At 35.6% G+C, this 14,600-nt stretch overlaps 1 protein-coding gene across 24 annotated transcripts in view; it reads right to left on the minus strand.

Moving 5' to 3' along the window:
• Positions 1 to 14,600, minus strand: part of ablim1b (actin binding LIM protein 1b) — a 155,346-nt gene that overhangs the window by 97,866 nt on the left and 42,880 nt on the right. The window contains exon 1 of one of the 24 annotated variants that reach the window (XM_088635883.1): positions 61 to 268. The exons of 22 other annotated variants lie outside the window; for them this stretch is intronic. In XM_088635883.1, the coding sequence (XP_088492009.1) occupies positions 61 to 82 (22 nt within the window). In that variant the 5' untranslated portion in view covers positions 83 to 268. Of the gene's footprint in view, positions 1 to 60; positions 269 to 14,600 lie in introns of those variants that run through there. One more of the 24 variants, XM_088635890.1, reaches the window with a different exon arrangement.

Genomic DNA, 14,600 nt, shown 5'->3' on the forward strand with positions numbered 1-14,600 from the left:
TGTAAAATCCAACCTCGATGCAGTTAATGGGAACATCTCTAACCTGCCATGATACTTTACCTTTTTCCTTAACCACAACCATTGGTTCCGGCGAATCCCCTGTGGTTCAGTTCAAAGTCACCAGTGAGTCAGATGAGGAGCAGTTAACTTCCACAAAGCTCTTCAGATTCAGCCGGATTCTCCCCTTAATTTAGTGGACGCTCGCGAGAATGATAGAGCTCGTCAATCCCAAAAAAATGACAGCCTAAAGAGTGCGGATTGCTTTGCTTTGCTTTCCAATCCCCCTCCCTCTCTCCCTCTCCCTCCTCCCCACAGTGGACTCTGCCCCTTTTCTGCTGCAATAACCAGGTTGCAGCTGCTGCCATGTAACAAATGTAAATTCCAGCTCCTTTAATCTGTTCCAGTCACTGACACCACCTTAAATTCTCCCAAAAAAGCCTGAGAAACGCTACTATGGAAAAAAAAATTCAATAAACAAATTATATGAACAGACACCAGATAGTGTCTTGCGAGATTTGATAGGTGATGAGTCATTAAAATTCTAACCTAAATGGTATTTTTTTCTGGGGTTGGGGTGGGCTTTAGTAAAGTCTTTCTTTAGGGGACAGAGGGACTGAATAATGTGACAAACTGTAAAAATCTTGAAGTCTTGGATACTAACAAAAGTCAAATGCTATTTGATTTGGTTCCAGTTCCTCAGTGGATGCCTCTAACATTATCAAACTCAATTTCACTAAACTGTTCAGAAGGGTAATTAATAATGTAGATCCATTTATGAATAATTTTCTGTGCAGAAATGTTGCAAGGCAAGTGGGTCTCGATAATAAGTGCATTTACTGTAGTTTTAGATTTTTTGGCAGAGCTTAAGCTCCAGTGCGGCAACCAATTTTTCAGATGTCTGTGGACACAGGTTTTCCTGTAATATGGAAAACCTCCCATATTATACCCCTCCCTAAGAACACAATGATTGTAGACTAGTTACTCTAAAGACAGTTTTGCTGAAGTCATTGGAGAGGATTCTGGTTCTTAATTGCAGGCAGTAAATGAAGTAAATAGTAAACTTGATGCTTATCAAATTACTTACAAACAAGGTGCAGTACAGAAGATGAAGCAGTTATCCTCACTCAGCTTATTTCAAAGCATTAGGAAAAATGCAGAATATGATCTAGGGTGCATTTTGTCAGCTTTTAATGTTGTCCAACTGGAAATTTATATCAAAGAGCAATTTACAGATCAATTAATATCTGATATCTTGTTTTGCAGAAGGCTGCAGTGGGTTAAAGTTAATTATAAACTTTTTTCCAATGAAATAATGAATAACTACAGAATGAAACCAACATCAAATCAGTTAATCAAACAGAACCCTATTAGTTATATAAAATACTGGAAAAGTGAACTTTTCAAAAAAGACTATTATGACTATATGCGGTTGAACTACAAAAAAGCACAAGGTGGTAACCTTCAAATGACATTGCAAAATGAATTATGACAATATACAGAAAGGACATCATAAGATTATTTCCATACAGAGGTTCTCATCACAAACCATGAGGCTCAAGGCTTATAGTACGTAGGCTATCATTCTAGTGCTGTACTGCCAAGATCTGAATTTCACACAAATTGGTACAAATCCTACCTAAATTGGAGAAGAGGTGGAGCTCTCTAGGAGTTTTGCATAAAAGTTTGCAGATTATATCTTCTCAATTGAGAGGCTCATATTACAAAACGTACTAAGGTGTGAGCTTATATATTTACAATAGCATGCAGCATTACAATTCCTAAAGATCAAATGGATTTGGGCTTCACATAATGTTGATATCCTGATATAGGAAATAAGATGGATTTTGTACTGTAGTCTTATAAAACAGACCATAAAAATGCCCTCACCCAACCAATTTACAGTATGGATGTGCAACAAAGTTCTGTTCAAAAGAAGGATGTGAAGTCCACACAGAACATGAGAGAAAAGTTCAAGAGATCTTAACTTCCTCTAGAATGAATCAACCCTTGTTTAAAGATAGTCATCCAAATTCTTCTATGCAGTTCAGATTTAAAGCTTTAACAGCACCGAACAAATTGTTAAGCAAAATACCTGTAGTAAGTCATTATTACACATTTAAAAACGAAAAGTGAAACAGAAAGCCATGATTTTAACTAGTTTAGAATTCCTTTCTGATGATGTGTAAAGACAGTTTTGCTATGGTGGTGTTTTCTGCATGATTGTGACAGCTGCTCTGTGTCAGAAGAACACACAGGGTTCAAAGACTGCTATGCTCTGATGTCAAAACCACATGTAACAGCTTTTCCACAGATATGCAAGAGCTTTAGATGACCCTTGCCCCAGTACACAGCCACCTACTGTATAACTCTTGACACTAGCCATAAACACAGGATTATTTACCCTGAATTCCATATATAATAATGCTTGACCTTTCACAAACTAATTTTCTCAAACACGTAAGCCTAGCTGCTAAAGAAAAGTTTGGAAAAGATGAATTTATTCATTTAGTTTAATCTTAGATAATATACAGCCACAAATTGCGCAACTTTTTCAAGGGAACTTGGGGTATTGCATTTCTTGGGAAACTGAAAACCGTTTCACGGGGTAAATGAAAATCCCCAAAGCCCATTAAAATGGCTCCACTGTAGCTCTACGCCATCTGCACATCAATACCAAAACCTCGGGCGGCTGCAAGCATGAAGATTTAAGCTCCGCATAAGCAAGTGAACCTGCAGTCTGGTGCAGATCAGGAAATAACCAGTGGGCCTGCTACCTGGATTTGCAGTTCGAAGATTTCAAATGTACCCCCTTCCTTTTCAAATTAAACTTTCATTTCACTGTGGCAAAGTGAGGGAGGGTGTGGGTAAGACTGCATGAAGTATAATGTGGCAATGATCAATTTACCTAACTAATGCACACTGCTGTACAGGCACATACTCTGTTGTATACACTAGGGGAAAGAATACTGTTTTACTGAATAGTACCATATTTGATTGTACATTAATGTTTTAACAGCAATTGCTGTTTCAAAAACCATACTACTTAAGAACAAACCATCTTATGGAGTTTTACACCTTATGAAAATGCATGATTTCTTACAACGATTTTAACTGCCATTGCAGTGGCCTGTATATTGGTACTGTATATACAGATCTGTAAAGGTTCACTTCTGAATTCATTACCTCAGATCACATTCAAGATGAACAAACTAATTAACATACTTTAAGATACGTTAATATGGCATTTTGTGGAAAACAATTTTCTTTGGTGATGTACACAGAAAGTATTGTTTATTTACTAGGCTGCTGGTACCACTACAATGCTACCAACAATTATTTACTTACAGGTCCAGAAACAATAATAAACAAAACAGTATGTCCAATCACTCCCATACATATTACTCATCTGAACACGGCTTTAAGGTAATGTCTGTAACCCTGATGCAGTGTTGTGTTTTCTTATACTTCATATGAAAAGGTCTCCCTCAGTTTTCACAACAACCCATTTGCTCATGGGACTCTTTTCTGAAGGGATAAAACTCTTCAGAGTACATTACACTACATTATTACACCAAAAGTATGGATATGTAGTCAGGGACTCAAAACTTTGAAATCAAGCTGAATTTAATATTTTATAAAATGGCAATTATTTCCTTCCCTACGCAGAACAGAGACAGTAGTTGATATCTTGTCCGGAGATAAGGAAGTTCAATTGATTTAATCCTACATGGTATTTTTTCTCAGACCATTTAGGGAAGGAAAATCAGCTACACAGCTTTTTTTTAAATCAGAAGTGATGTACTCTACATTTTAGGATTACATTCTGAAGATGAAACGCTTCCAAATTACAAGCAAGCAGGAATGTAGTCTTTAAGATGAGTTTTAAAATTGCCTAGACTTTTTTTAAATGCACTTGCACTTTAGAAAAAGTAATGTGCAGGTTTTACTTGTCACTTAAGAAAAGCAAACTTTCTTGAATTTTTACAAAACAAAACCACGCCTGAGTTTGAGAGAAAACATGTGGAAGAGGGTGTGACACACTGAGCAAGATAAGAGAGAACATAACCTTCTTATGTTAAAGCATACAAAAAGCAAGTTTTCTTTAAAAAAGAAAAGCTTGGTATATCTCCACATAAAGACCAATATTCCTTTTTTGTATGCTGTTAACTTGCAAAGTTCCTGAATGTCAATGAAACATGTCTTCCTCCCAGAATATTTTCATTCTTTGATATTCCCTGCTCACTCGGTTCAAGAGAAACTCTGAAATACTTCGGAACATGTGGTACGAAAAGGAAATATATGCAAAGTATATTACAAAAATGTAACAGATTTACAGAAAAAATAACAGATGACAAAGATCAGAAAAGAAGACACTCAAAAATGCATAAACAGACAACTACCAAGACAAATGAAAACAGAAACATAGTTCTTAGTCTAGATGGGAAAAAAGCAGACAATGAATCTCTAACATGTTCTGGCAGTAGAAGAGACACTTCCACATCTGCCAAACACAAAAAGCAACTTTCCTAAGTTTCACTCTCAGAACACAGAAGGTCATGACCACTCAACCTTGCAGCATATAGAAACTGACAGCCGCACAGTTCTGATAAATATTCTATTATCATTCCATTTTGTGATAGAACTGATTTTAAAGTCCTGTTGCTTACAGTTACTGTAACTCTCTCTAGAGACAGGAGTTAGAAGCTGTTTTTGATAAGCACAAAAAAACTGCTGCAGAATTCTGCCCAGAGAAAAATCATAAAAAGGCTTAGATTTTAAGTCCAGCAAAAAAAAAGGATGCATTACTTCAACCTGAGTGAAATAAATGCATGGAATACTCTTTTCTTAATTCTGTCAATATTTCAATGAAGAAAAGTAAAATATGTATTATTTGTAAAGTCATTTAAAAACCCAGTGTTATAAAGCTTATACGACTATGAGCCACCCAAAGTACTATCTAGTACTGCACTGGACCTAAAGAACACATCTTACCTCTCACTGGAAAATTCCTTAAGTGAATCAAAAATACTTTGGGGAAAAAAAGGAACACAGCTGACTGTCTTTTTTAGTCCTTGTAGTTATGTATCAATTGTTAATAATTAGGTGCCTTGGGTGAACTTGCATCACATGTCAATGCAGACAATGAATTTAAAAACAATAACACTAAGGAAAGGACACACACACACAAACCAATGTGTAGAGTTTTATCAGCTTACAGTCAACTACTGTAGTATTAGAGGTAACTGGTCTTTATCGCAACATACTGCCTGGTCCAGGGTTTACCATGTCCTGTTGAAAAGAAAAACCATGCACTACAGTATATGCAAAAGCCTTCAATAATAAAATTGCTCACTGAACTAATAATTTGCCTAATCCTATATAGTATATATAGCAGGTATTCATATCACACAGCTAGAGAACTTTCTTTTAGAAATTGTATGGGTAAATTAAGATACAATCTGCAACAATTTATGACTTAAATGAAATAAATATTCATTCATGAAGCATACAGTAGTTAAATGTGAAATTAGTGTTTAATAAAACACCCTAGCACTCAAAAACAGAACCTTGGAAAGCCATGTTCTTACCCAAACATTTGTAAAGTAAAACAGGGTGTTTATATGTTGTTATTGACACTAACAATCTTGGAAATCATTCCAGTTGCTGTTTATCATAACATAACTGTTTCTACTTAAAGTGACAGACAGCAAAAAAAAAACATTCCCTTTGATTTAAACCCCAGTATTTGTATGTGTCATGACTTCCAAAGGCAATGCATGTTCTAGAAAGGAATATTTTTTTACATTTCACTACTGTTTGCTATCTTCCCACATCTCACTCTCTGTAACTTGGACGAGTACAGCATGATAACCGTGCACGGATACCCCCTACAGGAATAGTACGGTACTACTGCTGGAATTTAAAAAATGCGGTCTTGTATGGAACTACTTGGACTATACAAAACATGACAAACAATCATTAGTCCATACTAAACACAAAGCATTTACTTCATTTGCATTTATTTTCCTTCAGCCAAAAATTTTGAGCTCGCTTTGAAAGGGTAACCTAGGTAAATTTATTTTTGCTTTTACCATTGCTGATAGGGGAACAAAAAACAGAGCCATTTCTTAATTATTAAGTTACAGAATTCCTTAAACAAATCATAGCAGTAAGAAGAGATATAGTAAGCTCATGATTTATGGATCAATCACATTTATTTTTTATAATATGTTCTCTCAAATATGAAGTCATAGCCTTCTCAATACAAATGGCAAAAATAAATTACAAGACTTTAAACATAAGGAAAAGCTGCTACCTTATGCACTTCAAAACCACCCTTTAAAAATCTAAATTCAAATTCTGTCAATGTAATATTATTATACATGAAGTTACATTAATATTGACATAAGAATTTTTTTTAATTGCAGAGTAAACAGCTTGAAGTTCCAAATGTTCCACGTTTGGTGCCATAAAAAGTCCAATCCATCTGTACTTACAGATTAAGTGTTTAGAGTGAAATAAAAACTAGTAAACTTGACTGTCAGGAATGGAGTGGAACACAATGATCATCAAAATACATCAAAAAAATAAACCCCATCCTTCTAAGCTGCTTTGCTTGTGTACTTTACAGAATACTGAAATATCCAGAGACTTGCTCAGAAACTAATCTAGATGTAGACCAGCCCGGATCCTTTTAGTACTTATGTAATATATAAATACCTTCCACCACAATCAACAACGATAAACTACAGATACCGTCAACCTAATAAAGCTGATATTTAAACCAGCTGCACACGCTAAAAAAGTAATCTAAAGACCAATGAAATAGGACAAGAATAATATGGACTACTGATTTCTTGCACCAGTCGTAGGATGAAAAAGGGAGGCTTTCCAAATTTGTAAAAACTTTTCAAAACTCTAAACAAACAAGCAAAAATAATCAATATATAATGGAAAAAAAAACGATGTTATGATTACAGCTACTGTAAATGTTTTTTTTCCAATTACAAGACTATGAAAACTTATACATGTGAAATTTCTTGCACTTCTCCCAGTTCTAGCTTTAACTATATTTCTACAAGTTCTGTACGTGCGAGTGTTTATGTGTTTGGGTCAGTGTGTGTTCCCTGCGATGGGCAGCATCCTTCCTTATGACCACTGCTTGCTGGGAGAGGCTCCTCTGCAACCTTGTATTGGATAAAACATTTAGAAAATTGATCGATTTTACTTTACTCTTACAAGCTGGGCTCTTGCAAAGCATTGCCAAGATTCTTCATTTTCTACATCTTCTCGGATAAGGGAATTTACTTTTTAAATTACATTTTAACTTTTAGTAATAAAGACTTGTGTGCATCAGGTGTATACGCTACAGGACAGTACCTAATGTTTATACATTTGCTAAATGACTGTAACAATGTAATGACTGTGCTATGCCAGAAAAGAGAAAAGCATTATTGCTTTCCTACCTACTGTACTGTTTATGCGTTGGCTGATTACTATTTGAATAACATGACTAACCATGAATGCTATTGTTTTCATACTCACAGTAGGTACTGTTCTGTGGTGTATTAAGGTGAAGTCTTTGTGTCTGAGGCAACAGCTTTTAGTTCTGGAACCAATCACAGATTATAAAATTGGAAGTAATGGGATTTTAATTTCCATTATTCAAGCTTTCACCTTATAATAATAATAATTGCTTACACTTATATAGCGCTTTTTCTGGACACTCCACTCAAAGCGCTTTACAGGTAATGGGGACTCCCCTCCACCACCACCAATGTGCAGCATCCACCTGGATGATGCGACGGCAGCCATAGTGCGCCAGAACGCTCACCACACATCAGCTATCAGTGGGGAGGAGGGCAGAGAGTAATGAAGCCAATTCATAGATGGGGATTATTAGGAGGCCATGATTGGTAAGGGCCAATGGGGAATTTGGCCAGGACGACGGGGTTACACCCCTACTCTTTTCGAGAAACGCCCTGGGATTTTAAATGACCACAGAAAGTCAGGACCTCGGTTTTACGTCTCATCCGAAGGACGGTGCCTGTTTACAGTATAGTGTCCCCGTCACTATACTGGGGCATTAGGACCCACATGGACCACAGGGTGAGCACCCCCTGCTGGTCCCACTAACACCTCTTCCAGCAGCAACCTTAGTTTTTCCCCAGGAGGTCTCCCATCCAGGTACTGACCAGGCTCACACCTGCTTAGCTTCAGTGGGTTGCCAGTTGTGAGTTGCAGGGTGATATGCTGCTGGCTAAAGGCAAAAATTAAGCTTGTAACAAAAGAGATTACTGTACATCATACCTTCAAATTTTTTTTATCAAACTATAAACTTGGGAAATTAAAATACATTAAATATTTTAATATTATTGTTTCTAACACCTGCCTCATCCACCTTTCAATTAAATGGATGCCAAAACTAAAATTCTGCTGTGCAATGATGTTACCAACCATTTCCATATGAATTTCCTCCCTTCCCTTCAAAAAAACCCAAAAATCCTACTGTTTTCCTTTCCCATAGCTCAAATGTCCCTTATTAGATATGCAATATCAAACTTTTACAATCACATTCAGAAAATACAAACAACAAAAATACATTTTCAAAAGAAAAATTAATTTTAACAATCAACCATTGGCATAAGATATTTCACTGTTATCTTGTTGTTTGATCCATTTTAACACTGCTGCAGGAGTTGTGTACTTGCTGTACTAATGCTATTAAAGTATAATATAAAATATACAAAATAAAGAAACTGATGATACTTTAAAACATTTATCTCGTTCCACATCACTGCTAACACTAGCCCATATTCCTGCATCTACCATTACCCACACTGATGATAAAAAGTTATTTTTCATCACATTTTCTTTACCATTTCAAAGAATATGAAGAACTGTGATGCTATTTAACAGAGCTGTATAAAAAGAAAGGCTAGGGGTTGTTTTATGTTGAGTCAGTGTATAATGTGCCTCCTTTGCAGTATCATGAGCCATCACTAAGCAGAAAGCCTTATGTAATAGAGTGCTCAGGATATACAGTAGAGAGTAATCCACTGGTTCTAGTCAAAAGATTTTGCCAATCTGGTTAATCCCTCTCTCAATCTCCTTAATGATATTCCAGTGTCTCTAGGATTTGAAGAAAAGAGCAAGGCAATTACAGTGTAACATCAGTGGAGATTTAAAAAGCAAAGGTCATTAACGTTATTGTTATCTTCAAGCATTGCGTGCTTTCTAAATTGTGGCATTTTCCTCTAATGTTCTAGCTACCATGTCATTCATACTGAAAGTGGATGGATGTCTTAATTGTTTTCTCCTCAAAAGAGATCAACCTAAAAAAGCACCCATTTGCTTGCTGTACACGAGGGTCTGCAAGGATCTGCCAAAATGTGTATTCTTGAAACTTGAGCGTAACATTCTAAACGTACACGACTCTCTCTTTAAAAACAGTTTTATAAACAAAAAACAAAAGTGAATACAGACCTCAAAAAATGTCAGAGCTATTACATTTCTGTGAATGTTATAAATTCTTAAAAAGGCAGGCAAGTTTACTTCACAAATACTTTACAAGTACTTCACAGCTGAGGTGGTGTTCATTGAAGACCTTTTCTTTCCATGCTCTAACGTCTAGCAGTTTAGTAAAGGTTATGTTGATATCCTTTGTCCATTAAGTTTTCGTCTTTCAATTCTACTGGGTCATCTTTCAGTTCTGAGACAATTCTGAAGCATGATGGAGATATTGACATGTCCTAGGTATGCATGGCTACTTCCAGAAATGCCTCACTGGTCTAATAACTAAATAATCACAGTAATAAAATAGATCCTGAAATCAACAGAAACATTTGGTCTGGTTATGTAGGAAAAAACACTTCCACAGTTATTGGGCTAGACTTCACCATGCAGTATCACAGTGACCCAAAACATATGGCCAATTCAATTAAGGACCTCATCAGGAGAAAAAAAAAGTCAAGAATCTTAGACTGGCCAGTCAATTTCCACATTTAAATCCAGCTAAGCATTAATTTAAAATAATAAAGAAAAAAATTGAAGTTGGAACACAAAATTAGCCATAGCAAAGCATCTCACATAATTATACAGTATAAGCAGTTTGGTGAGCTCAATGGGTTGCAAATTTGGGGCTTTGCCTGAAAGGTATATACAACTAAAACTGAGTTTTATACCTGAAACTTGCTTAATATGAATGCTTCTCAATACATAAAGCTCATTTAAAACAAGGGCTTGAACAAAAATGATGAGCTTGTTCTATTATTATCAAATGTATGCATGGAATTACCTCCAAAAAATTGTACATCTCATGTCCATAGGTACAAATTGCTTAGCTGTAACGTTTTGACTGTTGTCCCAATACTTTTGGAAAACTTTCTTCCATTTCAGACTGATGGTTATCATTTCAGACTGATGTTTTTAAAAATAAGCACATAAACTAAACCAATTTTTTTCTTTCAATTGGATTGAGAGCGCCTTCTGAAACTCATTTGTTCCATGCCAAAATATTAGAGGATTAACCAATTGTTTTGTTTTGATTATTTTTCTGAATCATGGCTTCAGCTCAGAATGAATCAGATTAGATAAGGCTATGCAGACTATACAAGCTGTGTGCTACAACTACAGTAGTGGTGGGTCAAAGACTTAATTACAATGTGCAGGATCACCAAAGAAAACCCCCACTCCCTTTCTCTACAGCACAATTCCTGGATGCTGTTCACTTTCTGCACATTGTAACAAGTTCAAAGAAACTTCCAGGTTTTAAATAGATTAGTCAACACTGATCCAACAGTACATTGTAATTTATGTTTCTTTAAAACACTCTAAAACCTATGATATTTTTAACTTTTAACCAGTAAGAGTCCAAACACTGCTTCCAAAACCATGTCCTAATTCTTCTTCCATACAAGCAGTTCAATGCTTTGATCCTAACACGCTGATTTTATATTTTAATGCCCACTTTGCTTGGAATTGGACACAAACCACCACCTGCTTGGTCTTCCAGCTGAAGGGCCTGTAACTAAAGCCCTTCAATTAACAGCATCTGCTAAATGACTAACTGATTATTTAAATAAATGTCTTGCAATCTCCATTTGCAATAACGTAATATAAAAAATGTTTCCAACGTGCTTGCAATTCCAAGCTGACACCTACTTGCACTCCCCAATATAGTCTGCCAACGCACTAATACGATTTTGACCTCTGCAACATTCATTTTGACAACATTAAGTCTAGACATGCAGTATGCAGTAATGAACTCCAGACAAAAAAAATCTAAAGGAAATGTAGCCAGGGTCCTCAGCTTCCCAGCCTGGAAAGAGAGAAAGCTTTAGAGGAAAGTGGTGGGGGAAAGAGCTAGGCAAAACCCTTTCCAAAAGAAACAAAAGGGAAAAACAGAAGAGAGAAGAAAAGCGGAATGAGAATATTCACTCTAAGTTTCTGAGCATAAAAGAGGAAGTGCCATCCCTCTCCAAAACACAAGAGCCAAAAATGCAAGGAATACTACACTCATCTGGCTTTTCCCGTTTACAACTGTTTTTTGTGCAATATATGCCAGGAACTTGTGCAATATATTTATAATGTGCAATACAACTTTTTGTGTACTATTCTGGTTTGTTCTTTGTATATTCTGGACTGTGAGCAACTCTTCTTAGTGCACTTCTCACTGACCGTACTGATTGTATTGTATGTATCGTAATATATTATAATTTCGTTACACTGTTGCTATGTTGACTGTGTTAAGCTGCTGTTGCACTGCAATTTCCCTCACGGGATCAATAAAGTATATATCTTCTCATGAGGACAAGGAAATGTCAGCCTCTAACCATTTGAGGGGAAGGACAAGTATGAAACCTTGGACAAATCAGAAGAAATAATGGATAACTACAATCCAGTGACTCTAGCTGGATTTTTTTGCCTTTTTCCAAGTTCGGCTTGGAGGAAGGGAGGAAGCGCTTAAAGTACAGTGTGGTGAACAATTTGCATTTACTTAATCACCACATGTTCCTCTCCGCAGTCGCCAAAACTGCAGGGAGTACACTTAGGAACAATGGATAATAATGATCCTTCCCAGGAAAACTAGCTCCGATTCCATTTGCATACAAAAAGAAAGGGACTCCCCATGACAGCCTCTTCTCACACAGGAAACTGACCTTGGACTAAAATCTCAAAACAACAAAAAAGTCAGAAAATAGGAAAAACTGTAAAAAGACATGTATTAACTATGTCCTCAAAATGCATGGATAACAAAAATACAATATGTAAAATCTTTACTAAATAAAAAATACAAATGACATGCAGGCTACTTGTTGTAGCAGGGCAAGTCAATGATACTGACCACCTCGATAGACTTCTACCAAAAACTGATAAAAACTACCTTTATCTATTTTTCCTTGCAATTAATAAGCAAGTCATGTAGCTGTCCAGTGATCTGCAGCACAATAAGTATAATCTACTTACCTTAAACTGTATACTTATACATGTGACTTGTTTCTTAATGTGTGTTTGAGATGTACAGTAGTGCATCTAATTTCATTTCATTCAATTTAATTAAAATGCAGACATTAAAAAAAATGTCAATGTAAAAATGTCCTTGGATTAATTTGTTTTTTTCTTGGTTGGACCAAATGGTATCCTTTCACTGAAACTTATATGTTCTTATCTTGTCAGACATTTAATATTTCCCAAACTAGACAAAATATAAAAATATAATTCCAAATTATGGTTCTTATAAAGAACCCACCACCCACACAATAAAGGATATGGCAAAGTGTATAGGACAATTACTCAGAAATGTAAAAGAAAAAGACTGTACATTCTGGTATACAAGACAGCAAGACCTGCTAAATTTTCAGTCAAAATCCTTGATCACAATGCTGAGAACACAATAAAAATGTTTTTGTATGCTAAGACATTACAAACTTTATGTTAATTTGTTTTACAAATGCATGGAGAAGAATATTGTTCCAATTCTTTTCTATTCTTTTTGTTTCTTTGACAAATGACTCGATCAATATGACTGCAAGAAAATTTATCAAGTCTCTACACATCTGAATAGAGATTTGAGTGTGGAATCCTTTCCTCAGCATCTTACATACTGTAAAAAGGTAGATTTACTTGACATCATAACATCATAACATAACATCATAACATAACTTGACATAACAGGGTTTTCACAATTAAGTTTTTCTGAAGATTCATTACATTTACATGTAGAAATCTATCATTTATTGCATACCACAGTGCTAAAGAGTTTTTTTTTATTTTCAGGCTGTTTCTTTTAAATTCTTTACAATACAGAATGGCCTCAAGCAGGGAGTAAAAACTCTACAATCCTTGAGAAAAGAAAAATGATAGTAAAAATGGGGAGAGAAAGAGGCAGGTCATGGAGCACTGGTGTTAAAATGGATCCAGATCAACTGTGATTGGCTGGACTGATTCCAGTTTTTTCCAAAATACAGAATATCTGTAGTCTATGAAAAACCACAATGAAGAGCGCACAAAGCCTTTTAATACAATACCACCTACCACGGTCTTTTCTTCTCCTTTTAATAAGGGATACAAGTTTATTTTTTCAGTTTCATTTAAAGTTCATTCCGACTGCATAATGAATTAATAATTCCTGTGCATGAAAAGTAAGATGTTTATGAATCAGTTGACATTTTATCAGAGATACTGCAAGCACTGGATTATTATCGTTCATACTAACAGGATCTTACAGTTTTCTCTTAAGATCAGTCCTCTTTACCTAACACCCGTCCAGAGGAAGTTTATCCATCAGTGTTTCACTCACACTGGTACTGTAAATGTTTCCTAAAATCAACACTATCAAAAAAAAGCTGCTGAGAGAGTGTAGGTGTATGTTTACCAAAACAACATCCTTTGGTCCAGAATTGATTTAGAAAAGGAGATGTTAATTTTTCCAATACAAAGCATTAGTGAGAACTAAGAAGGAGGATAATACTCTTCATTTTACATAACTAATCTACAAGTACTGCACTGGCACATTATGTCATAGAAATGCAGAAGAGTGAAATTAAGTAAAGCGTCAAGAATCATGGAAAACAATGGAATTATAAACTGGATGTACTGGTTTCATTGTATATCTGGTAATGAAACCATTAAATACGTATCTCTTTTAACAAACGTGCATAAAAACACAAATTTGATTGCAGACTTGGTAACCTTTTAAATTTCTCTTCATTTCCACTCAGGATATTTCATTACATGATATATAAGTGTTTGAAATACAGGTATGTACTACATGAAATACAAACGTCATTTTTTTATTATTTACATTGACGAATTGAAGCCTCATCCCTTTTTTCTGTTTTTAATGTTTGTTGTGGTGCAAGTGCATTGTTCAGCTTGTTTAAGACTACTATACAGTACTTTCCAGTGGCTCATAGCCATTAGAGCAATCTTGAAAGCCTTGGAACAGAATTTCTTGGATCCTGACCTTGTGGCTTTCCCCAAAAAATGCTACATGGCATGATTTGATTGCGTGCTTAGAAGTTATTTCACTAAGATAAGAACCAGACCTGATAAACCACGTGAATTTTCAACATGACGATTTTTTTCTAGAATGAGAG

This window comes from Lepisosteus platostomus, chromosome 6 (genome assembly GCF_059453375.1).
Source record: "Lepisosteus platostomus isolate fLepPlt1 chromosome 6, fLepPlt1.hap1, whole genome shotgun sequence".
NCBI lineage: Eukaryota > Metazoa > Chordata > Actinopteri > Semionotiformes > Lepisosteidae > Lepisosteus > Lepisosteus platostomus.